General features: G+C 38.6%; 1 protein-coding gene across 4 annotated transcripts in view; it reads left to right on the top strand.

The window, feature by feature from the left end:
- The window catches only part of AP2B1 (adaptor related protein complex 2 subunit beta 1), a 127,091-nt gene that overhangs the window by 28,152 nt on the left and 72,284 nt on the right, over positions 1 to 26,655 (top strand). For all 4 annotated transcript variants that reach the window (XM_019423967.2, XM_019423965.2, XM_019423968.2 and 1 more), the window contains 7 exons: positions 7,365 to 7,555; positions 9,848 to 10,069; positions 11,273 to 11,393; positions 11,523 to 11,618; positions 18,887 to 19,002; positions 19,490 to 19,655; positions 21,102 to 21,200. In XM_019423967.2, coding sequence (XP_019279512.1) covers positions 7,365 to 7,555; positions 9,848 to 10,069; positions 11,273 to 11,393; positions 11,523 to 11,618; positions 18,887 to 19,002; positions 19,490 to 19,655; positions 21,102 to 21,200 — 1,011 coding nt within the window. The remainder of the gene's footprint in view (positions 1 to 7,364; positions 7,556 to 9,847; positions 10,070 to 11,272; positions 11,394 to 11,522; positions 11,619 to 18,886; positions 19,003 to 19,489; positions 19,656 to 21,101; positions 21,201 to 26,655) is intronic.

Here is a 26,655-nt window from a genome sequence, read left to right as displayed (position 1 = left end):
TCCTGTGTAATAAACTCTGGAAATCTTTCTGTGATTCTCACTTCTTCTAAAATCAGTTTTCTATCAGTTGTTACTAACTTATAGGTTATTTTTTTTATTCTTTTTACATTTTTTTAAGTTTATTTATTTTGAGGGAGGGAGAGAGAAACCCAAGCAGGCTCCATGCAGAGCCTGATCTCACAACTGTGAGATCATAACCTGAGCCAAAATCACGAGTAGGACCCTTAACCAACGGAGCCATTCAAGTACCCCTGAGTTGTTGTTGTTGTTCTTCTTCTTCTTCCTTTTTTTTTTTTAATAAGCTCATTTAGGGGGGATAATTTTAGAATAACAGAAAAGTTGCAAAGATAGTACAGAAAGTTCTCATATACTCTTCAGTCACTTTCACTTAATGTTAACACCTTACATAACCATGGCACATTTGTCAAAACTAAGAAATTAGCATTGGTACATTATTATTAACTAAAGTACAGATTTTATTTGAATTTCACCTGTTTCAACACAAATGTCCTTTTGCTATTCTAGGATTCAATCCAAAATACCAAATTGTATTTAATCACTTCTTTTTATAAAGAGTTGACTCACTCTGTATGAAAGTGTCTCAAAAACAGAAAAGTGCTTTGTAATTATGAAATGGTATCTTTTCCTCCCCCCAGTACTGGATAGCATAGTGGTTAAGACTTAGACTCTTGAGCCAGACAGACTTGGGTTTGTATGCTGGTTCTGTCATTTCTTGGCTCCCTGGACTTCTTTCCATCCTCATCTACATAGTAGAGGTGATAAATAAAATTTTTCTCGTAGGGTTGTTGTGAACATTAAGGAGAGAGAGCTTGCAGAGCCCTTAATCCTGAACCTGGCAGAGAGAGCCCTCCATAATATAACTGCCATTTATGGTCCATATTGTATAGTCACTGTGCTGCTGGAGATTAATAAGTTTAAAGGGGTTGATTTTTCAATTGCACATTTATTCTTAAAAGATTTAGTTCTTTTGCATATGTTATTTATTTAAAAGCAGACATTGTTTTTAGGGTAATTCTGGGGGCAGCTTACCCACAAACGAAGCTAGGTCTGTTTACAGTGTTACTACACCATTGCAGAATTACTTTTAAAAGGTAATTTTTCCAGGAAATCCCTTTAAAGCAGTTCATCAGCAACTTCTTGAAAAGTGGATCTGTTGTACATAGTAATACTGAAAGATCACAGCTCATTCCTTTCTCAGTGTTCCCTTCAGGATGATTTCAAGGCTTTTAATGTGGCAGGGGGTTACTTTGTTCTCATAGGGAGATAACTGGTATGGTCATACATTTTTGGTTTGTGTTGCAGCTTGCTCTAGTGTAATTTCAGGGTCTGTGGGCCCACTAACCCTGATTGTTAGGAGTGCCTTTTGTCTATTTGTAGATACCTATTTGTGATGTGAGAATATTTGCATTTTGTCAGACTATATTTTAAGCCACTTTAAGTAATGAATTCTATTGAGTCTTATTTGTGAATCTTAATTGTTACCATGTATACAGACTTCCTTGTCATCATGAGCTGTGTTGACTCAACCAGGCAGACCTGTTGACTCAAGTTCCTTATTCATGGGAAGATGAAGGGGGGAAAATGGCACATTTTAGGATGTAATACAGTTGGCATATTATCTATTGGCATTCTGGACAGTGTGTTGGGTAAAAGTATGAGCTCTAAGTTTTACTTATGTGAGGGGGAAAAAATTAACTGGTACCACATAGTCATTGTGTCCTTAAGGAGATGATCAGGACTGAAACATGCTTGGAAGAAATGCATGTTGCCTTGTGCTTTCACATGTCAGTTGAAGCAACTCTATAAAGGAGAAAGCAAGATTATGTATATTTCAGCATAATAGATTTTGGTTAGTTATTATGCTTTCACTTGATTTCAGTCTTTAGGGGCACCAACCAAAAGGGTTGTAAATTGAACAGGAAAACTGAAGTATAAACCTGGATAGAGAGTATGTGACCTTGAAGGTCATTGCTGGAAATGGAAGTCCTCTAAATAGTACTTGAGTTAATAGGGAGAAGTCACGGTACTGGAAAGTGATGTCTTTCTTGGGTTCTGAGGCTATGGAAATGAAAGTGCAGGATGAAAGTCATTCAAAGGGACAGGGACATGTGTGAGAGATTTCTCGTAAAGGAGCTTCTGTCTGTGACACTCCAGTCCCACAGGAGATCTGGATTTCCCTTCTAGATTTCTTTTTTTACAGGATCATTTTTATTTTAACCCTACCAGCAGCTCTAGCTTGCTCCTTTTAAAAAAAAAAATGAGGTCAAATTTATGTCCTTATAATTGATGCATATCAGATAGGGGTAGCTTATAAATCAGATTTTATAGCTGGATAGTAAATCCTGCCTCTTTAAGTGCTGTCAGGATATGATTATCTCTGAAATATATGAAGTAGAAGAATACATTTTTCTCCTTGTATAAATCTCCTTGTATAAAGGCATGTCACCTTTGCCTGGACATAATGCTTTGATTGTATTATCCTCCCCCACCTCTGATGTTTCTTTCCATTTCTCCCAGCTGAAGTTCACAGCTCCTGGAAATTCTGCAAATGCTGAACGCAGAGTGATTATTACTCAGAAACTGGAAGCAGACACAAACCTTGAGTTCATATTCGAGCACTATCCCTTGCTAGTTGTGTCAACTAAACAAGTCACTAACTTCTCTAAATTGATTTATAAATTCATTTTTAAAGCCTGTTTCCTTATCTGTAATAGGTGGATTTTGATAGCTACTACCTCAGAGTTGCTGTGAGGATTAATGGCACATAGTAAGTGCTCAAAACATTTCAGTAGTTACTGTCTTTTTTTCTCTTTGCGCAGCCTTATCTATTAGGTATGGTATAAAGTAAGTTAAAACACAATTTGCTTACCTTAAAAAAAGCTCCGCTGGCTCCAAGGGTCCATAAGGAACTATCACACTGAAGAGAAGTCTGTAGTTAAGGCAGAGAAAGATGTGTCTAGTATGGAGTGTGATTTTATATGTATCTATATGTTTTGTATATAAATGTGTATATGGATGTTTGTGTTTAATATCTGTATCTATAAAGTATACACATTACATTACGGGGTGGGGTAGGGAGAAGTGTTTAGTTGCAGTCATCCCAAGAAACACCATAGTTGGGAGGCAAGATGAATAAAAAAATTTTTTTACACTATGTATGTGTTCCTTTGTAACCTATATGCCAACTTTTTATAAATCCGCTAATGTACTGAGAAAACTCATTTAAGGAACCCTATTTATAATTATATTTTTAAAGCAAAGCTTCTTTAGAAATTCCTTTCTAGGTTGTCTCGCTGGTTCAGTTGGCGGAGCATGCAACTCTTGATCTCAGGGTTGTGAGTTCAAGCTCCATGTTGGGTGTAGAGATTACTTAAAAATAAAATCTTAAAAAAATATAAAGGAAAAAAAAGAAACTCTTTTTTTGGGAACTGTAGTTTTTTTTAAGATTATAGTTAAAAGGCTGTTCTCTTCCTGGCAGTGTTTCCTAAGAGAAGTGCCAGTTTTCCAGGGGAGAAATATTATGCATGTTAGTCTTAGTTCAAATTCAAAGTGATAGTTCAAGTGAAAGAGACCTAACCTTTGGGTTTTTGTTTTGTTTTGTTTTTTTTAACGTTTATTTATTTTTGAGACAGAGCATGAACGGGGGAGGGTCAGAGAGAGAGGGAGACACAGAATCTGAAACAGGCTCCAGGCTCTGAGCAGTCAGCACAGAGCTGACGCGGGGCTCGAACTCACGGACTGTGAGATCATGACCTGAGCCAAGTCGGACCCTTAACCGACTGAGCCACCCAGGCGCCCCCTAACCTTTGTTTTAATACATGGGTATATTAAGGCAGTTACTCCAAGGGTTAGATTTTTTTCTTTATTATGTTGAATTACTGTTTGGAGAAGTCTTTCTGGAAAGAGGAAGTAGATCTTAAATTCTAATCTGTTATTTTTAAAGTTTATTTTTACAAATAGACAATATATGTGCTGTATAAATAGTACAAAATTCCAAACAAGCAGAGTATGAACATCAACAAGTGAATTGTCCTGTTACCGTAACCACCCAGCTGCTGTCCTGAAGTCAGTCTTTTTTCTCTGTCTACTTTAGAGTTGGTGTGACTAGCTTAAGTTTCCTTTAGAGTGGGAGAAATGTGGCTTAATGACCAGAAGACTACTACTCAGTCCCTACAGGCCCACCGTAGTATGTTTCTGAAATCATAACAGCCTGTGAAGATGGGGAGTTGAGAGTGGAAAGACAGAACAGAGGAACTTGGAGAAGTTTTAGAGGAACTGTGGAATTTTGTTATTGGGGATGCATTTTTCTCTAGTTGGCCATTGGCTCAGTGACTGTTTGGCAGTAATCTCTTTTCTCAATGCAGGCCTTTCTAAATGTAATCCTATAATCTGGTCTCTCTGGATCTTTTAATGAGATTTACTTTTCCCTATTTCCTTTTTTGTTTTAATGTGATAATGAGTGGAAATTGCCTTATTTTGCCACCAGAACATATACTTCATTAGCCGCATTATACACTTGGTTTAATTTCCAATTGCCTATGATAATGACAGGGGAATTCTAATTGTTCGTTCTGTTCAGCATCCTTCTGTTCTCTTTCCTCCATTGCTTTTTTTGATTCCCTAAATTCTGACCTTTTCTTTTTCTACATTTCCTATTAACAGACTTTATATTTAACATGTAATTTTTCTAACTTCAAAAGGATTTAATAGCAAAAATGGTAAATTGTGGTAGGACATCTTATCTTGGACAGCTGGTAACCAAGATTGGGCATGTGTTGTCAGTAACAATTTGAAAACAGGCATTTGGTCTTCTGATATGACATTTTGATCCTTTATAATATAATGTCAATCCAAGTGTAGAATACATGAGAAATCTCTTTTCCCTGCATGTACAGCACCTGAGATGATGGAGAGGATTAGTATTTCACTCTTCATGCGTTTTGTTTTTCCCTAAATCCCATGCTTGATGATAGCAGACAAAAATTAAGTCAGAAAAGAACTTCATACCTGCTACCATGTGGTATGTGGACTAGACAATTCTTCCTGATTTGTCTTAATAGCAGTAAAATCATATCATATCCATAATCATACTTACAAGTGAGCCTTTGATTTTTCATCTTGGAATTTTGTAATCACTAAATTATAGCTGAAGAGGATTCCATTCATGGCATCATACCTTTTATGTAATTATGAATGTTGTCAGACTTACGTTATGTGATTAAAAAATCATGTTGTCTAGACATTTATATTCTAGGATAAATGCTGGGATAGCCCGCAAACTACTCAGATAAGGTGGATGGTAAAATCAATAGCTGAGGGGCATAGTTCAGCGTCCGACTCTTGATCTCGGCTCAAGACATGATCTCACAGTTTGTGGGTTTGAGCCCCGCATCGGCCTCTGCACTGATGGCATGGAGCCTGCTTGGGATTCTGTCTCTCTGCCTCTCCCCTTTTTCTTGCTGGCAAAAGGATACAACTCTTAGTTTCTTAAGCTTTTAACAAGGGACTTCAGTGAGAACTAAGAATGAGTTGACGTTTGAACAATTTTAATATATATGACTGAAGCTGCTATCTCTTATCTCATTGATACTTAGAGAATATTTGGATTCAGTCTTTACTTTGCTTGTTTTTAGTAACACCTGGGAGCCTCACTGAAAAATGGGGTTATAGGGGTGCCTGGCTGGCTCTGTTGGTAGAGCATGCAACTCTTGATCTCAGGATTGTGAGTTTGAGCCCCACGTTGGCCATACAGATTACTTTAAAAAAAATGTGGTTTTAGGAGCGCCAGGGAGTCTACATCAGTTGAGCATCCGACTTTGACTCAGGTCATGATCTCGTGTTTCTTGAATTTGAGCCCTACATTGGGCTCTGTGCTGACAGCTCAGAGCCTAGAGCCTGCTTCAGATTCTGTGTCCCTCTGTCTATGCCCCTCACCTGTTTGCATTCTCTCTCTCTCTCTCAAAAATAAACAAACATTAAAAAAAAATTTTTTTTTAAAGTGTGGTTTTAAATTCACTTGTATAGGGCCATAGTATAGTTTCTTGTGTATTTTTATTTTTGTGTGTTTTTGCAATTTTTAAAATACTTTAAATATTCACTGGCAGGGCTCCTGGGTGGCTCAGTCGGTTGAGCGGCCGACTTCGGCTCAGGTCATGATCTCGCGGTCCGTGAGTTTGAGCCCCGCGTCGGGCTCTGTGCTGACAGCTCAGAGCCTGGAGCCTGTTTCAGATTCTGTGTCTCCCTCTCTCTCTGCCCCTCCCCTGTTCATGCTCTGTCTCTCTCTGTCTCAAAAATAAATAAACGTTAAAAAAACATTAAAAAAAAAAAAAAGAAATATTCACTGGCTGTAGACTTATTAGTTATATCAGGAATAATCTGTAATTTTGATAAAGGTTCACTTTTTTTTCTTGAAACTAGTATGGATTCCCAGATCTGTAAGTCAGGATACAAGTGTACTTTCTTATATTTGGTAGCAATTTTTCATATGTCATACTGCCTGAAAAGGTTACATTTGAGGCACCATATTTCTTTGAGTCTGAGATGGCATTGATTATAAGATGTGCTATTTTTTGTATTACCTAGAAAGAAATGTATTTCCTATTAAACTAACATGCTTTTGGTTATTAAATGCATCTTAGTTTCAGAGATGTTGATGTGGAAAACTGTGCAACTAAGTCTTGAAGAGTTATGGTAATAGTACCACCTTAAATTTGCATAAGGCTTTATAGAAAGCACATATGTATATCATATACCTGATTGAGCCTCAAACTAAAACTAATCTGTGAGGTGGATTAAATTATCCCCAATTTTCAGATGAGGACCATCTCCAGACATGATCAATAGTGAACTAGGGTTTCAAGCTCATAATTTCTTACTCTGAGACTCATGATATGATTGACAGTATCACCTCCTCACTCCCCCTTACATGCATACCCATACAGCTCTATAATTAGCCTAGATTTTTCTGTCTGTTGCCTGCCTAATGTACATGTTTCGTGTTTAAACTTCATTGATCTTATAACTGTTCATGTGTCTTGATTGTATTGATAGTGTTGAATACTATTGAAATTGTTAATGTTCTAACAGTAAATCATGTGTGACTTGTGTGACTGTCTGCTAATACGTGAATTGTTTTAATTCTGGGTTCCTGACCACTAAGAAGCTCTATATACCATCATTGGTGGTGTAATATGTTTTGAAAGCAGTCTATCTGTTTCTAGCTGACTGGGTAAAATGTTCAGGAATGGTTATGAGTTGAGATCTATGAAGTGGTCCAGAGAATATTATTTATTTATAATTGTACTGTTCTTGGTAAATCCAGGTCATGTCTGTTTCTTTCCCAGGTGGTGGCTAATGCTGTAGCAGCATTATCTGAAATCAGTGAATCTCACCCAAACAGCAACCTACTCGATCTGAACCCACAGAACATTAATAAGCTGCTGACAGCCCTGAATGAATGCACTGAATGGGGCCAGATTTTCATCTTGGACTGCCTTTCTAATTACAACCCTAAAGATGACCGGGAAGCTCAGAGGTCAGTCTGTTTTCCTGGATAGTATCTGGGAGACTTGCCTGCTTGAATAAGTTCTGTCTATATTAGAATAAGGGTCTCTTATGTTGGCAGAGATCAGTGGCTTGTGGGGCAGATACTGCTATCCTCATGGTATTTTGTCACTGGATTTAGGAACATTATAGGTGGTGGAGTGAACCATGCACAAATAACTCTTCCTAAGGGATGTGTATTTTTCTTTTATTTAAAAAAATTTTTCTTTTAATGTTTATTTTTTGAGAGACAGAGACAGAGTGTGAGCAGGGGAGGGGCAGAGAGAGAGAGAGGGATTCACAGAATCTGAAGCAGGCTCCAGGCTCTGAGCTGTCAGCACAGAGGCTGGCATGGGGCTCGAACCCACAAGCTGTGAGATCATGACCTGAGCTGAAGTCAGACGCTTAACTGACTGAGCCACCCAGGTGCCCCAAGATGTGTGTTTTCCATTTCTTGTTTGAATACTGTAGTTACCCTCTGCTGAAATCTCCCTCATCATGGTTCCACATCTCCCATACAGCAGTTTCTGGCCATTTGGTACACAAAGGTTTTTGAGTGTCTCTCACCATAGTGACAAACTTTTCATTTTATGAGATACATAGTAAGTGGCTGGATACCAGTTACTAAGCTGAACTATACCTATCATTCAGTAATAGAGAAAATGTATTCAAGTCTGCAAAATATGTGATGTCTTCCATTAGATACAGAAATCACGTCAGTCTGAATTTAGAGAAGATTTTGGAAGGTACACTTGGATTGTTGTGCTCAGCCCTTTACCAAGTTCACTGTTGTAAATTTTCTTTGACTATCACAAATTGACTACTAAATTTCGTATGCACCTACACACAGTTTACAGGATTGGCATTATCACCAATTTTTATTGAGTGTTTTGTGCATATAGGCACTATAGTAGGTAAAGTACTTCTGAAGAAATGGTGGCTCTTTGACATATTTTAATTATGTAGATAAGAACCTTCCTTGCCTGGATGAATCTCAAGCTACCATAATGTAAGTGCTCTTCACTTGTCTGGGAAATTGTTCCCTCTGAACCTGATTAAAACTCACCCTGATCGTTTCTTTCCATCCTCTAAAGTACAAGTATCTTATGGAAAGAACTTCATGTAAAATTTTATTTTTTGTTCATCAGTGACATCTCACACTTCTTGTTTATTCACTTAGCAAGTATTTATTGAGGCTATGATGCCTGCCAGGCATTGTTATAGGCGCTGAGGATACACTGTCACCAGAATCGTAGCCCTCGTGGAACATTTATCCTGAGAGATGCTGCAGAAGTATATATAATATGATATGATATGATATGATATGATATGATATAATATAATATAAATCAGAGCCTGATAAGTACTAATGAGAAAGATAAAGTAGGGAGGAGATCTAAAAAATGCTGGGCATTTGCGGATGAGGAATTGTGTTTTATCAAAGGGTGGTCAAGAAAGGCCTTGCTGAGAAGGTGGCTTTTGTGTAAAGACCCAAGAGCTGAGGGAGGTCAGAGAGTCAGCCAATTAGATATAGGAGGAAGGGAGAGGATCCCAACTTAATTACCTTGAATCCTTAACTGCATATAATCAGCTCACCTCTCATGTTGACCAAGAGCTATCAAAATTAGGTTAATTTCTGAAGAACCCTCAACAGATAATTAAATACTCAAGATTTAGTGAAGCCTTTAAGCATAGGTAGCAGGGGCTAGGAGAATGGGGGAAAGGTATGGGAGAATATTGCAGTGGTGTTCTGTAACTTACAAACTTTTTCAGAGATTCCCTTAATCATGAAGGCAAGGAGTTGAGTAGTTTTCCTGGTCAACTCCCTTCCTTCTGCATCATATAATGACACCTTCAGTGACAGATGGTTGGCATCTCTCACTATGAAGTAACTCTTAAAACTTAATTTGACATCCTATAAGTTGAGGAGAAATAGTCTGTGAGGCAGGAAGCCCTTATGGAATATGGGGAGACCGACGACCATAAAACAGGAAGGTAAGTGGTGTGAGCCTCAAGTATTTTGGGTATTGCTTAGTTTCCTTGCAGTTTGAGCATCCCTTATTGCTGGTTTCCTGAGGTCTTCTGATGTCTCTGCTCTGCCTGTAGTTTGCCTGTAGTTTGCTGCAGTATAGGATCCCAGTTCTGTTTACACATGGAGCTTTGACTTTCCTGATTCTCTAGTTTCTTGATACTGGGGCCAAGGTACTCTGACACATTACATCATGGACTGGATTGAACAAAGAAATTTTAATTCAAGTTATTAATTTTCCTTTTTTCTCCTCAGCATCTGTGAGCGTGTGACTCCCCGGCTATCTCATGCCAACTCGGCAGTGGTGCTTTCAGCAGTAAAAGTCCTGATGAAGTTTCTGGAGTTGTTACCCAAGGACTCTGACTACTACAATATGCTGCTGAAGAAGTTGGCCCCTCCGCTTGTCACTTTGCTGTCTGGGGAGCCAGAGGTGCAGTACGTCGCCCTGAGGAATATCAATCTAATTGTCCAGAAAAGGTTGGGAAACCAAGAATTGGTGATTAAAGTGTTTGTGATTTTGAATTAAGCTTAATAATATCAATATTAGAGTGTTAAGTTTTATTGATTTTTATTTTTAGAAAGTGTTTATTTTTTTAAAGATCACACTTTTTTTAAAAATTTTTTTTAACGTTTATTTATTTTTGAGACAGAGAGAGACAGAGTATGGATGGGGGAGGATCAGAGAGAGAGGGAGACAGAATCCGAAACAGGCTCCAGGCTCTGAGCTGTCAGCACAGAGCCCGATGCGGGCGGGGCTCGAGCTCATGAACAGTGAGATCATGACCTGAGCCGAAGTTGGACGCTTAACCGACCGAGCCACCCAGGCACCCCTATTTATTTATTTTTGAGACAGAGTATGTGTGCAGGGGGGGGCAGAGAGAAAGGGAGAGAGAGAATCCCAAGCAGGCTCCACGCTGTCAACTCAGAGCCCAGCACAGGGCTTGATCCCATGAACCGTGAGGTCACGACCTGATCCGATATCAAGAGTCGTATGTCAACTGATTGAGCCACCCAGGCGCCCCTAAGTTGTTGCTGCTGCTGTTGTTTTAATGTTTGTTTTTGATAGAGCACAAGCGGGGCGGGGAGGGGCAGAGAGAGAGAGAGATGGAGACAGAATCTGAAGCAAGCTCCAGGCTCTGAGCTGTCAGCGCAGAGCCGGATATGGGCCTCAAACCCACAAACTGTGAGATCATGACCTGGGCCAAAGTTGGATGCTTAACCAGCTGAGCCACCCAGGCACCCCCCCCCCCCCCACTAAGTTCTTTTTAATGTATGGAAATGAAAATGTTGAATGGCCAAGCAGCTTGTCCAGGGTGAGGAGGCTAATAGTTGTTTTTGGAGTGTCCCTGTGATAAATACATAGTGCTGCTCTCCAATGTAGTTGTTTTCTGAAGGGCCTCTTTATAGTATACCAGCTTGTGCCTGCTTCATACAGTTCAGGCTGTAGTTTAGAGCCAGATTGTTCTTCCAGCAGTTCTTAGCAGTATGTACCCTAACCCTTAAAAAATTTCTACCAAAAGGGGAACTGGTTAGAGGGATGTACAGGAAGTTTGTGAGGTTTTGGGGATGGGGAGGAGTGAGTAGAGAGCAGAGAGACACAGATTAGATATTAATACAGACTTAAAAGGACATGTCAATATATGCCTCACCTTCCTTATCTTGTGTTTCTGTGTACCGCAGGCCTGAAATCTTGAAGCAGGAAATCAAAGTCTTCTTTGTAAAGTACAATGATCCCATCTATGTTAAACTAGAGAAATTGGACATCATGATTCGTTTGGCATCCCAAGCCAACATTGCTCAGGTCAGACGTAAAGCAGACTCAGGTTTATAAATCACGTAGATCTTAAGGTCTGGCCTTCAGAAAAAGCAAGGCCATGAAATTGTTTTTTGAGAATCCTTAATGATTTTCTACTTCCTGGATTTTTAACAGGTTCTGGCAGAATTAAAGGAATATGCCACAGAGGTGGATGTTGACTTTGTTCGCAAAGCTGTGCGGGCCATTGGGCGGTGTGCCATCAAAGTGGAGGCAAGTGTCTAGTGTAGTTGTGATCACATTACAGGATTCGGAGTGTTCTCTTCACTCCTTTCTTTAAAATGGGTTTCTTAAGTTTATTAAAATAATAAAGCACATAGGTAAAATTCCCAGAGGGAATCATTTTTATCTCTTTGTAGTTTCAGTTATTTTGACTACTCCCATGTTTCTAAATAATATGCTAATGGTATTTATTGATTTACCAGTTATACACATTATCTGTTAACTTTGTGCTGTAAGTACCATTCTTCATGTACCCCACTGTTCCTACTTGAACCATCCTATTCTCCAATACTTATATCATGAGGTTTTTTGCTCCTGCATTGATTATCTTTGTAAATTGAGATAATATGCCTTCATTTATTTTTCTATTGACTAAAAGTTAGAAAACTCACCGTGCATATTATGACCAAATATTTAGGGCCAGTAGAATACAAATGATTGTATTTTCTTTCCTGTAGAGACTTTTATTTTTTCTGGAGTTTCTATAACGGCCTTTCTTTTTTTCTTGCATTATATGTCTTCATTGCATCCCTATCTTCTTCCATCCAAACTTTTCAAGCATAGTATCAAATGTGTGTAAGCCTTTTTTTGTCCTAATCCCTTGTCTCTTCAGTCCTCTGTCCTCTCACTTGCCCCAGTCTGGCTTACTGCTTTTTTGGCCTTTGCACAGCCATCATTCCATATAGCTTCTCTTCATAGCTCCTTGTTGTTATTAGTCTTCTTTAATAGCATTCCTTTTTGTGTGATTGCCATAGCTTCTCGAGTCTCTGACAATATGAATTACAGTGTTTTGTTTCTGCAGTTTAAATTTAATTGTCTGGAGTATTGTATGGTGACCGTTGCAGGTCTATATATAATTTTTTTTTTTTAATTTTTTTTTTTTAATGTTTATTTATTTCTGAGACAGGGAGAGACAGAGCATGAGTGGGGGAGGGGCAGAGAGAGAGGGAGACACAGAATCAGAAGGAGGCTTCAGGCCCCGAGCTGTCAGCACAGAGCCGGACGCGGGGCTCGAACTCACAAACCGTGAGATCATGACCTGAGCCGAAGTCAGACGCTCAACCGACTGAGCCACCCAGGCGCCCCCTATATATAATTTTTTAATTGAGGTGTATACCATGCTTATAGTAATTTACAGCCCATTTAAATTGTTTAAGAATGAGATAACAGAAAAGATTATCAGGACTTCTGTGAGCACAGGCAGGGCTGCTGATGAACAGGTTTCTGCTTTAGGGCAGGGAGTTGATTTTTACTTGGAAGTCCTCTGAAAGAGCCTCTCTGTGACCCGAGAGGGGGGATTGATTTTTAGCTTGGTTGCAGCCTTCCAGTAGGTGTTAATGGGCTATAGCTTATATTGTTCTCCATATTGTCCTCCATTTGTTTTTCATCATTCAGGAATTTGTTGAAATTAATGAAAACGTCTGTTCGCTATGATGTAGTGGATTCGGAACTCCGTATTTGTTCTTGCTACTTGACTCTATGCAGTTCTGCTTAGAGTCAGAGGATTGGACCATCTGATTTCTCAAGGATACTAAAATAATTTGCACAGTATGTCCAGTGCTTCATGGGAACAGAAGGAAACAGATGCTGTGTCAGAGAAGCATCTATGAAAGCCACGTTCCTAATTAGCCTTCCTTTTATTAAGACAGTGCTGCTTTGTGCAGTTACCATTGATAAATCATTTAACCAGAAGTTAATTACTTCTGGTTCTGATCGCTTAGTTCAGATATTTAATGCACTCTGTTACTCCACTGAGAAATAGGAAGTCTATTTATTGGATCTTGATACATCTCTTTTGTCACCATTCTTCACATTCTTTTCTTACTGAAGTATAGCCACCCATTTACTGTTAGATAATTTTCGGAGATTTTGGTAGCATTAAGAGTCATTTTGTGCTTTTCATTGCCAGTCTGTCATCACCTTATTCACTTCTTTTGCAAAGCTCTAGAGTCATACAAAATTATCTCTCATTCCAAAGTTAAAAGAGATTTTCTATCACTGAAATTACTAGAAAGTGTTCTCCATCTGTATTCCTAGAAGCTGTTAATGCCATGTATTGTGACTAATGGGAAAGTAGTCCATAATCTGGAAGGGATAAACTTCTGATGGCTTTCACTTCTTCCTTTGACTTGGGATGCCCAGGTAGGAATATGAGAGCATGTGAGGAATGAACTTTGGAAATGTAAGATCAGCCTTCTAGCAAGTGCTCTCTTATCTCAGGTTGCCTGGATTTGCTGGAGCACTTTTTCTAGACCTGATTCAGTCACGAAGGTTATCAGTTTGAAAGAGGTGCCTAGCCCAAACACACTTATTAGGGCCAGAGAAGAAATGATGGTCTGTTTCTAATAAAGCATTCACGGGAAGGGGGAAGAGCCAGTGAGGGAATTATCATAGACTTTCTGTATAGCCTCTGAACCAAGCTGCTGCTTGCATTCAAGAATGCCGCTGCATTCTCTCGGGGCCTCTTACCTTTTTTAATGTGTAGTTGGTTTCAGAGATATGACAAATGAGAAATAAATGAATATTAGTTTAATGCTAAGCTGCGAGAGAAGGGCCTACCTAGCAAGTTTAGGGTGTCTTTAAGAGTTAGAGTTGTATTTTTATAACTGTAAAGATAGGTGTTTCTATGTTGCTGTAAGTATTCTGAAGTGAAAAAATATGTATAATTTTGTTATTAAGTTGGTTAGGTTAAAGATTAAGCAGTAAGCTGCTCAATCAATAAATAGCATTAGAAAGGCAGTCCAATAGTACTGTTTTTTTCCATAACTTTTGCCTATCTTTTGCCTGATTTTTTAGTAGATTTTACTCCACTCCTCCCCCAGCTTTATTGGGGTGTGATTGACAAAGTTATATATATTTACAGGGTATACCTGTTTCTTCAAGGAAGAGATAAACCCCTGGTCCTTCTTAGTCAATTGATTTTATTTGTTTCAGAGAGATTAAGGCACTAAGTTCTCACTTCCCAGTCTTCTGTTCTGTGGTGTTTACTACAGATCAGGGTAAGATAAAAACAAACAAATGTATTTTTCCTGCTAGGAAAACCATATGTGTTTGCTACATAAAATTATATAAGCTAATTTAAATGAAAATAAAACACTGTTTTCTCCTACCCCTGTTCTACCCTCCCAGAGATGATATGGACATGATTTTAAATCTTTGTCTATATAGTCTTTCATACACCGGTGTACTTTTCACAAAAATGAGATGATTCTAAAAATGCTATTTACTTTTGTGGTCTGCCTTTTTTATTGAATTAGGCATGGACATTTTTCTGTGTTATTAGCATTTTATATCATTTTTAGTGGATTATAGACATGATGTGTGATTGCTTCTAATTTATTTAGCCTTTCTCTTATTGTAAGACCTTAAAGTTCCTGCTCTTTTTCCAAATAATGACATAAAGAGGACCTTATAACCAAGTTTCTGATCTCTAGTGGAGGTGAACATTGTTTGATTTATTAGCCATTTGAAATCACTTGTTCATGTCCTGTGACATGTCCTTTTTCCAATGAGTTATCTTTTCCACAATGATTTTTTAAAAATCTCTTATAATTAAAGATATTAATCCTTCACTTTGTAGCAGTTGTTTTCCCAATTTGTTTTCCTTTTGATTTCATTTGAAGTTGCGATTCACAGAAGTTTACGTTTCCTTGTGTAGTGAGTTCTGTTTTGTTGTCAGGGGTTCTTTAGTGGTACACCTAGAAGATTGTGCTTCACCTCAAACTTCTGTAAAACCCACTGTTATTTTCTACTTTTATGGCAAAGATTTTATTTTTTACATTTAACAATATTTTCAATAATTAAAACAGAAGGAATTTTGGTGAAAAATATGAGGGTGAGGGTCAAACACCAGACCAAACCATCTTTTCCTTACTGTTAGGAAATGTTGTCTTATACTAAATTTTGTAAGTGTATATTCTGTATTTCTCTGTTTCTGGACTTTTTTTATCTGAACAGTGATTGGATGTTTAATCTTGTTCTTCTGCCATACTGCTTTAATGGTAGGTGTTTTGTTTTGTGTTTTCCTCTTTAATCAAAAGCAATATGGTTGAGATGACAATTTGCTCAAAAATTACTGTTCCAGAGGCGCCTGGGTGGCTCAGTCAGTTAAGTGTCCAATTTTGGCTTAGGTCATGATCTTACAGTTTGTGGATTTGAGTCCCGCGTTTGGGTCTGTGCTCACGGTTCAGGGCCTGGAGCCTGCTTCAGATTCTGTGTCTCCCTCTCTCTCTGTTCCTCCGCCGCTCGCTCTCTCTCTCTCTCTCTCTCAAAAATAAAGATTAAAAAAAAATTACTGTTCCAGACTTAAATATTTCTCAGATATTGATGCATCATGGGAAATAGCCTTTTGTCTTTTTTATAATAATGATACAAAGGGCTCACTAAATGTTAACTTCATATCAAACTCTGTGTTAAACACTTCATTTGTGTTATTTATGATAATTTAAAAAATTTTTAATGTTTATTTTTGAGAGAGAGAGAGAGAGAGAGAGCATGAGTGGTGGAGGATCGGAGAGAGAGGGAGACACAGAATCTGAAGCAGGCCCCAGGCTCTGAGCTGTCAGCACAGAGCCCGACTCAGGGATCGAACCCATGAACCGTGAGATCATGACCTGAGCCGAAGTCAGACACTTAACCAACTGAGCCACCCAGGCGCCCCAATGTTATTTATGATAATTTAGAACTTATAGCAGTCTATATCCTACATACTCTATAATTTATCACAACTTATATGTGATAAATTTTTCTAATTTTGCTGTTGCAGTAACCACACAGGAATTACTGGCTGAAAAGGAATAAAATAGAATCCAAAAATGGAAAAAATACGTAAAAGATGGCAGAATCGTTTCATGGTGCAACAGAATCATCACATAGCCTTAAGATGCAGTTTTGTTTTTATTAAATTGCTTGGAGTGGTTTAACTTCGTACCTTTAAAAGATTATATTCCAAAGTTTTCAGGCATACACTAAAGTGAAATTGATTAATGAGCTGTCAGGTACACATCATCCATTTTGAACAAGTATCAACATGTTGCTGTTTTTATCTTCTCCCTTATTCTTCAAGGGAATGAAGTGCTATTGTATTTTTGTTTTTTAAGTAGGCTTCACGCCCAACACAGAGCCCAACCTTGAACTCACAACCCTGAGATCATGACCTGAGCTGAGATCAAGAGTCAGACACCTGGGGCACCTGGGTGGCTCAGTCGGTTAAGCGTCCGACTTGGGCTCAGGTCATGATATTGTGGTTCGTGGGTTTGAGCTCCGTGTCAGGCTGTGTGCTGACAGCTCGGAACCTGGAGCCTGCTTCAGACCCTGTCTTCCTCCCCCTGCGCTCCTCCCCCACTCGTGCTCTGTTTCTCTCTCTCAAAAATAAACATTAAAAAAAATAATAATAATAATAAAATAAAGAGGCCCCTAACCAACTGAGCCACTCAGGTGCCCCAGTGCTACTGTATTTTTTTTTTTTTAATTTTTTTATTCTTTCTTTATTTTTGAGAGAGAGACAGATTGCGAGTGGAGGAGGAACCGAGAGAGAGGGAGACACAGAATCCAAAGCAGGATCCAGGCTCTGAGCTGTCAGCACAGAGCCCACCATGGGGCTGAGTCCCAAAGATCATGAAGCTGAGCCAAAGTCGGATGCCCAACCGACTGAGCCACCCAGGTGCCCCAAGTGCTATTGTATTTTAATATAGATCCCAGATATGATCTTACAAAAGTAGTCTAATGTGTATATCTAATAGAGTATGTCCCTAAAAAAATACATTGTCATGATACCATTACTATACCCAACAACTAACAATAATCCTTTATCTCATTGAATACCCAGAACATGTTCAATTTTCCCTAGTTGTCTTTTTACAGTTGGCTTGTTCAAATCAAAATCTAAAGAAGATTCACATGTTGCATTTGGTTACTATGTTTCTTAAGTCTTACTTACTTGAGGTGCCATGTATTGAAGTGATTATATCATTAGGTTTATACAGTTTTCCAGAGTCTGGATTTTGCTGGTGTAGTTTAGTGATGTTGTTTATCTCATTCTGTCATCCCCTGTAAATAATTAAATCTAGAGGGTTGGTAATGTTCATGTTCAGTGTTAGGCAAAAGTATCTCCTTTGATGCTGTGTACTTTCTATTGCATCTTATCAAGAGGCATCTAATGGAGTGACCCATCAGAGTGCATCATGAGATATGATAAATTTTAGGCTTTGATTCTTAGGGTCTCTTGTCCGAAACCTTTCCCTTTTTAAAAACTATGACCTAGGGATGCCTGGATGGCTCAGCAGGTTAAGCGTCCAGCTTCAGCTCAGGTCATGATCTCACAGTTTGTGGGTTCGAGCCCCACGTCGGGCTCTGTGCTATCAGTTCAGAGCCTGGAGCCTGCTTCAGATTCTGTGTCTCCCTCTCTCTCTGACCCTCCCCCACTCATGCTCTGTCTCTATCAAAAAATAAATAAACGCTAAAAAAATTTTAAAAAACTATGAGCTAGAGTTTTAGTACATTAGTTTTATCACTTGTATTCTCCCATATTCCCTTCATTAATAAAAGGTTAATAGATCCAATTCTATTTTATAAATGAACTAAAGGCTGTGGAAAATTGCAGTTTATCTGAGGCCATAGACTTTCAGTTAGATAGTTCAAAAGATGGCAAATTTTCCTTAAGAGTTTTTTGAGCCACAGATAACTTTGAAAATATAATGAAAGCTATGAATCCTCTCCCTGGAAAATATCCTTATATGCACATATGCAATTTGGCAGTTTCATTTCAGGAAGTTTGTTTTATTGGTTGATTTTAATTTTAAGTAATCTGTACACTCAGCATGGGCCTTGAACTCATTACCCTGAGATCAAGAGTTGCATGCTCCTCCTCTAGCTGAGCCAGCCAGGCACCCCTCATTTCAAGAGGTTTAAAGCCATGAATTCCAGATAAAGATCTACCTTGGCTTATTCTTTCCTCCTACCTTGACATATTCTTTCTTCTCATTTCTATTCTCGTGGCTATCCAAGATGATACAATTATCATTTGATCCAACTCGTTTGTCAAGTATATTTTTGCAATGAATAAAATTTGGGGTTTATCTGGAAATTCTGTGTATCTCCATCAGATAGCCTAGCCTGTAGTGTAGCTTGGTCAAATTAGGTGCCTGATCTTTTAGTTTAGCTTAGTTGGTGCACATGTATGTCACAAAGCTATTTTTATATTGAGGTTGCATTATTGGAGAGATCGTCTGACTTGTCATTTATTGTGTTCCTCTTCATAGCAATCTGCAGAGCGCTGTGTGAGCACATTGCTTGATCTCATCCAGACCAAAGTAAATTATGTGGTCCAAGAGGCAATTGTTGTCATCAGGGACATCTTTCGGAAATACCCCAACAAGTATGTACAAATACTTCTACCCTCTTCTTCCAACCATATAGGAAATGTGTAAGGCACTTTGAAATTGGCTAGGTATAAATTATTCTTTGTAATGTAACTGGTCATAATAGGATATTTTGTTAAAAATCCTATTAAAATGGATACCTTATGAAAAATAACTTTTGTTTATTTAAAATTTTTTTAATGTTCATTTTTGAGAGACAGAGAGAGAGGGAGACAGAATCTGAAGCAGGCTCCAGGCTCAGCACAGAGCCCGACGCAGGGCTCAAACTCACAAACCGAGAGATCATGACCCGATCTGAAGTCAGACGCTTAACCGACTGAGCCACCTAGGCGCCCGAGCCTGTGTATTCTCTTAACCAAAAGCCTTTATAGTTTGGTGGTTTGGTTTAGGGTACCTTGTTGGTCATTTTTTTTTTTAGCCTTCATTGTTAAATACACTTCTCAGTTGTGCCCTCAATAACTATAGTTGATTTTGTTACATCAGGTATGAAAGCATCATTGCCACTCTTTGTGAGAACTTAGACTCGCTGGATGAACCAGATGCTCGAGCAGCTATGATTTGGATTGTGGGAGAATATGCTGAGAGAATTGACAATGCAGATGAGTTACTGGAGAGCTTCCTGGAAGGTTTTCATGATGAAAGCACCCAGGTAAGTTCTCACCTGTGTCCTGTGTCAGATCTTTTGGGGAAATTTTCAGGGAAAGTAAAGGTTGAGCACTTACGTGTGTGTGTGTGTGTGTGTGTGTGTGTGTGTGTGTGTGTGTGTGTGTGTGTTGAGAATTGGTGACCTTTTCAATTGTGCTGATTTCTTATGGAGCAAATCTGCCTTAGACCAGTGGTTCTCAAACTTTAGTGAACCTAGAGTTTGTTAAAGCACAGGTTAGGTTGCTGGCCCCACCCTTGGAGTTTCTGACTCAGTGGGTCTGAGATGGGCTTAAGCATTCTCATTTCTTACCAGGTTCAGGGTGCTGCTGCTGCTAGTGGTCCAGAACCACACTTTAACAACTAATGGCTGAGAGCAGTAATTAGCACTTTTTAATTTTCTGTCACTGGAAGATGATGACCTATTCCTGTTCATAATGGTTGTGGCTCATTCCAGCAGGTGTTTTCGCTTAGAGCTGGGGTGAGGGCTGGCATGTGCAGTTTGAAAAGATTCTCTGGATAGCTAGATTTCTTCCCATCTTCTGTCTCTCCTCTACCAAAATGGAGAGACCTGACCTTGGAACTGTGGGCACAGAGAAGCAGATAAATTATAAAACCCTTTTCCCCTGGCATTTGCACTCATTGAAAATTGAAGGTCATGTATGTAATCCACCATAGTAATTTTAATAGACCTTTACAAGGAACACATACAAGCCTATAGCTTTGTGTATGGTTCAGCAGCCCATATTTTTTTTTACATTAAAAAAAATTTTTTTTAATGTTTATTTTTGAGAGAGAGAAACAGTGTGAGTGAGGGAGGGGCAGAGAGATGGGGAGACAGTCTGAAGCAGGCTCCAGGCTCTGAGCTGGCAGCACAGAGACAACTCATGGACCACAAGATCATGACCAGAGCTTAACCAACTGAGCCACCGTGGCACCCTTCAGCAGCCCATTTTTAATTAGCTGTGATCTGGCATAGTTTTACTGTTTTTTTGGCTCTTGCCCTAGTATGACAGATAATTCCCTAATTTCTCCCCAAGTTGTATCTTTTGGTGGAAATGAATATAAAGGATTTAATAAATAAGCAATTTTTTGTGCCAAAAATGCAATTTAGGGACAAGAGGCTAGTGAGTTTGGGTTGTTGTTTTTTTAATTAATTTATTTTTGAGAGAGAGAGAGAATGAGCAGGGAGAGGGGCAGAGAGAGAGAGGGAAAAAGAGAACCCCAAGTAGGCTCTGTACTGCCAGTGTGGAGCCCGATGCTGGGCTCAAATTCACAAACCTTGAGATCATGACCTGAGCCAAAACCAAGAGTCTGATGCTCCACTGGCTGAGGCACCCAGGCTTAGAAAGACCAGGTAGTAATTCGTAGATGGGTAAGCACTACTTTGGAAATAATGGTAGGGAGTAATGTAAATGCCTTTCACTTTATCTGTTAAATTACATCCCCATAGGTGCAGCTCACTCTGCTTACTGCCATAGTGAAGCTGTTTCTCAAGAAACCATCAGAAACACAGGAGCTGGTACAGCAAGTCTTGAGTTTGGCAACACAGGTATGAAATCTAGAAAAAGCATGGGTTTGATTTGTCTGCTTTTATATTGAGGAAATCATGAAACTCTGAGAAGATTCAATTTGGGGGGATTTGTTTATTTATTTTTACTTATTTATTCACTTATTATTTTAAGTAGGCCCTATGCCCAAGTTGGGGCTTGAACTCACAACCCCAAGGTCAAGAGTCACATGCCCCACCGACTAAGCCAGTGTGGCACCCCTCATTTGGGAAGATTTTAATTGGAAAGGGCGCAGTCTTTAGATCCTGTTAAAATATAACAATAGTGCCTCTTATACATATAACATCGAATATAGTTCGGTGCCTTTTAAATGAACTGGCTCCAGTTTCTGTTGAACTTAGATGGGCTTAACTTAGATATTTTACTTTTAATGAATGACCTACAGTGTGAAAATGACATTGAGTCTCACAGTACTGGGTGACTCACTTAAGTCTCACTCCTTCTGGGTGACTTAATTTCACCTTCTAAATGAAAGTACAATGATTTAATATTGGTAAATGCCTCAACAAAGGTCTCCGATATTGTTCTTTCTACCTTCTAGAATTGATTGCCTTTCTCTTTAAGTAATTTCAAAGTGCTTATGCTGCCTCCTTAATTATTCGATATTTTTGGTCCTCCCTAGGATGAGTTTGATTTCAGAAATGTGGCAACTGGAGGCCACAGATGTATTGTCACCATTTTAGGTCCACAGAAATCAAAACAATTATTTTATCTAGTGTAACTAGTATAGCAATCATCAATTCATCATAATTTCGTTATGTTCTTAATTGAATTTGAGAACTGGCTGGCTATAGCAGGCTGTCAGAAGTTCAGGTGTGTGTCGACACATGGAATCAGATTTAGATACTCAGTTTACCATTTTTCTTATTCATCTCTATAGTGGTAGATAATCAAAATTTGAAATCTTTTCATAGTACTTTTATCTGTTATCTTTCCTATTATTAATTTTACATCTTTTAATATATATCTGTAAGCATTCTTTGAAATGTTTCTTTAAAAAAAAATTCCCTTTTAAACATCTTCCTTTGCCTGAAGCAAAGCAATTTCTATAACCATCAAGGCAGTGGTTATTTAATTCCTGTATTGAATTAAGCATTCTAGGCTTTTTTTTTTTTAATTTTTTAATCTTTATTTTTGAGAGAGAGAAATAGAAAGCGTGAATGGGAGAGGGGCAGACAGAAAGAGAGAGAGGGAAACACAGAAGCTAAAGCAGGCTCTAGGCTCTAAGGTGTCAGCACAGAGCCCGATGCAGGGCTACAACTCAAGGATCTCAAGATCACGACCTGAGCCAAAGTCAGCCACTTAGCCAACAAAGCCACCCCAGTGCCCGAGCCTTCTAGACTTCTTAGTGTAGACCCTTGATCACCCACTTGTATCTGTGTTAAGGTGGATTTACAACAAGTTTCTAAAGAGAATTTGGGCCTTGCTCTCTCTCTGCTTATCTCTAGATAGGGATAGTCTTAAAATCAAGCAAGTGTCCTTGGTAGGTTCCATTGTAGTCACCGGTTCTCAACCCTATCTCCATCTCCATTGTCTGTTGAAGGCCTATGGGTCTGTATTTCAAAGGCGTCACAAGAGAGCTGTATTTTGGATTCTTGTCAGATTATCTCCTGTTATTTATCAAAATTTGCCTGAGATAAAGTGTTTAGGGAGGATTGCTTAAATAATACAAGGACTCTCTGTTCTTACAGATAAAATTTGCCACTGAATCAAGCCAGACTGGTAGAGAGCTGGGTATCTAGACTGCATTGTACCTGACCCTTAATTAAGTTACATTTACTAAATTATACTGATACATTCATCTAATAGTAGGGTTGTCATGAGAAACTATCCTATTTGGATCTGTTGTCAAAGTCATTTGTTATTCCATTATATGTTTTTTTTTCTTTATGAGGTTCCATCAAACAAATTCCTAACCAGTTTTGGATTCTCCTAAGCATTGGTAGGTATGTAGTTAACTGACCCTCTGAATGGCTTATGTAACTAGATTTCGTGTTCATATGAGTTGGAAACTTTAGAGTCAAATTTAAGGATCTCTTGTAGAAAATGTGTAGGTCATTGTGGCATGCATTTTTCTGTTTCTAGTTCTGATTTATGCTTTCTAGTCCTGGATGCATTTTTGGAAGCTTTGCTAAGTCCTTTTCTGGGACTAGGGCAGGGTATAAGTAGACCATCAGATATTCCTGATTGAGACTTTTTGTACAAGGACTAGTATAAAATCTTTAATAATAACCATTTTTGTTGTGCTTACTATGTACCAGGCATTCTTGTAAGGACTTTACACGTTAATTTAATCTCAGTAATGGTTGATACTGTTATTATTCCTATTTTATAGATGAGGAAATTGAGACATAGGCCCAGTTAAGTATGTGGCAGAGTGAGGAGTCAAACCCAGGTAGCCTGGCTCTAGAGTCTTTGCTCTTATCTATCATGCTGTGCTGCTTCTCTAGCCTGAAGGTCAGGGATGGCTTTGAGACTGCGTACTCCTCGCTTTACCTCTCTGAAGCACTATTGTGCATAAGCCAGTACATGCAAGTGAACTTAGTGGTTTTAAGATCATTGTAGGTGATTATTTCATATTTGGTTGTAAATAATTATTAAGCAGTTTTTCTAGCCAACCCTTTTCTGTCCAGTTAATGAGATCTGAGGAGTTAGCATAAAAGAACACCACATTGGTATATAAGTCTTTTCTACTGGAAGTTTTTTTCTCTGTTTTGTGCCCTCCACCCCTACCCTCCAAGTTTGTGAAATAAGAACCTAATAACTTGTTAGGTACCAATATTAGGAACCTAATAACTTATTAGGTACCAATTTCAGTTGAGGGCAGTGTGATCTGCTAAGTTGTGTTAATTAAGTTTATTTATTTTAAATTTTTTTTTAAGTTGATTTATTTTGAGAGAATGACAAAGCCTGAGTCCGGGAGGGACAGAGACAGAGGGGGTGAGAGAGAATCCTAGGCAGGCTCTGCACTTCTAGTGCAGAGCCTGATGCTGGGATTGAACTCACAAAACGTGAGATCATGATCTGAGCCGAAGTCAGATACTTAAACAACTGAGCCACCCAAGCATCCCTAAGTTGTGTTCATTTGAATTGGGTGATGGGAGTTCTATTTCTGCTACATCCCTGGTTCGAGACGTGCCTGAGCAAATTTCTTTTTAATACTGTTCCTTTCCCATTTCAACAATAGAGTTAATTAATTCTGGGTTCTTTTGTGTGTGTGTTTTTTTAACCTGTGCTGATAATTCAGTGAAGTAATGTGAAATATTTATGCTTCTAACTTCATTTTTATTAAATAAAACCATTTTTTATGTTAATTTTTGAGAGAGAGAGAGAGAGGCAGAGTGCAAGTGGGGAGGGAGCAGAGAGAGGGAAACACAGAATTTGAAACAGGCTCCAGGCTCTGAGCTGTTAGCACAGAGCCCGATATGGGGCTCGAACTCAAGAACCATGAGATCCGAAGCCGGCCGAAGTCAGCCTCTCAATTGACTGAGCCACCCAGGTGCCTCTGTGCTTCTAACTTTAAATAAAATGGTGGTTAATTAGAAATATTATTACAGGAAAAGAAAATGAACCCTTGAATCCAAGGCTTCATTTCAAAGGTTTGTCTTCTCTGCTTTGGTAGTTATAGAGCAATCAGTTAAGAATACACACAGAAGTGTCCAGACTTTAATAATTACCCTGTATAGTATATTCAAGAAAAATTAAGATGAAGACTTCTCTATGAGCTAGAGAACACCATCATCAAAATCACCTGTGCTGCTTGCTGGAAATGTAAATTCCTGGGCCTGATCCTGACATAATGAAAATTTCTGTGATGTGGCCCTAGAATCTGCCACTGAGTGACTTTCCTGGTATGTTACAATGTTGATGCATAGCACAGTTTACTGTTATAGAGCATGCCTGGTAAGAATTATTTTGGAAGCTCTTAAATTTTTAGAAATGTACTATTTTTCTGGGGCACCTGGGTGGCTCAGTCAGTTAAGCATCCGACTTTGGGTCAGGTCATGATCTCACGGTTCATGAGTTTGAGTCCCGCATCAGGCTCTGTATTTACAGCTCAGAGCCTGGAGCCGGCTTCAGATTCTTGTCTCCCTCTCTCTCTGTGCCCCTCCCCCACTCATGCTTTGTCTCTGTCTCTGTCTCTCAAAAATAAACAAACATTAAAAAAAAAAAACCAGTCATACTCCTGGTAATAAAAAATGTGGTATTCACACATACATACTCACACACACAATAGAATGTTACTCTGCCATGAGAAAGAAGGAAATCCTGTGGTTTGCAACAACATGGATGGACCCCACAGGCACTATGCTAAGGAAGATAAGTCAGGTAAAGAAAGCCAATACTGTTGGTTTCACTTATACGTGCAACATAAAAATGCCAAATTCATAGAAACAGAGTAGGATGGTGGTTACCAGGAGCTGGGGGGTGATGGGGAATGGGGAGATAGTGGTCAAGGATACAAGCCTCCAGTTAGAAGATGGATAAGTTCTAGGGATCTAATGCTCATCATAATGATTATAGTTACTACTGTGTTATATACTTGAAAGTTGCTAAAAGAATAGATCCTAAATGTTCTCACTACAAGAAAGAAATGGTAATTAAGTGACATGATGAATATATTAGTTAATGCTACACCAGTAATTATTTTGCAATATATAAGCATACCAAACAACATATTGTACATCTGAAATTTAAACAATGTTATATGTCAGTTTTATCTCAATAAAGATGACTAAAAAAAAAAAAAAGAAAGAAATGTACTATTTTCCCAGATCCTGGCCAGGAACTAGGGGGGCTAACAGAAAAGCAGATCCAAAACCAAATTTTCCGAATCACCAAACATGGAATGGCACCTTAAAATCATAAAAAGTTTCGATTTTTATGTCACATGTCTTGACTGGGCCTGATTTATTGTGGCCTCCATATAAATAGTGAGGCAGTGTTGACCAGCTTACAGTAAGCCTAACAAATCAGCCCTCAGAATAGCAACATTCGAACAGTGAAGATCCTTGCCTGTTCTTTAGCTTCAGGCTTTGGAAAATTTGCACTCATTTCTCATAGGACCATATTTTTAAAGTGTGTGTCTATAAAGATTTACGGTGCATATACCCTTTAATTCAGGGATTCTATATGCAGCATTTTGCCTTATTGCCGTGTTTTGAATTTGTGGAGTATAGGGAGACTCCAAACTTCTATCATAGATGTACATAGTTTTGTGAATCCCCACAGGAATTAATTAATTAATTTTGCATTTGGTTAAGTATGTACATAATGGAAGAGAGAAATAATTTGAAGTAAAAAGTAGTCAGTTTTCATCCATACATTATTAAATTGTATTATAGTTTAATACCTCAACAATATTACTAATCTATGAAGACAGAAGACTGAATTTTCCTGGGCAAGTGATGTGCAGTATTCATTTTAATTGTGTAT

This window comes from Panthera pardus, unplaced genomic scaffold, assembly GCF_024362965.1.
Source record: "Panthera pardus isolate Hobbes unplaced genomic scaffold, ASM2436296v1 HiC_scaffold_3, whole genome shotgun sequence".
Lineage (NCBI taxonomy): Eukaryota > Metazoa > Chordata > Mammalia > Carnivora > Felidae > Panthera > Panthera pardus.
Note: the sequence above shows the minus strand (reverse complement) of the source record. Positions and strands in the feature narration are given on the sequence as shown.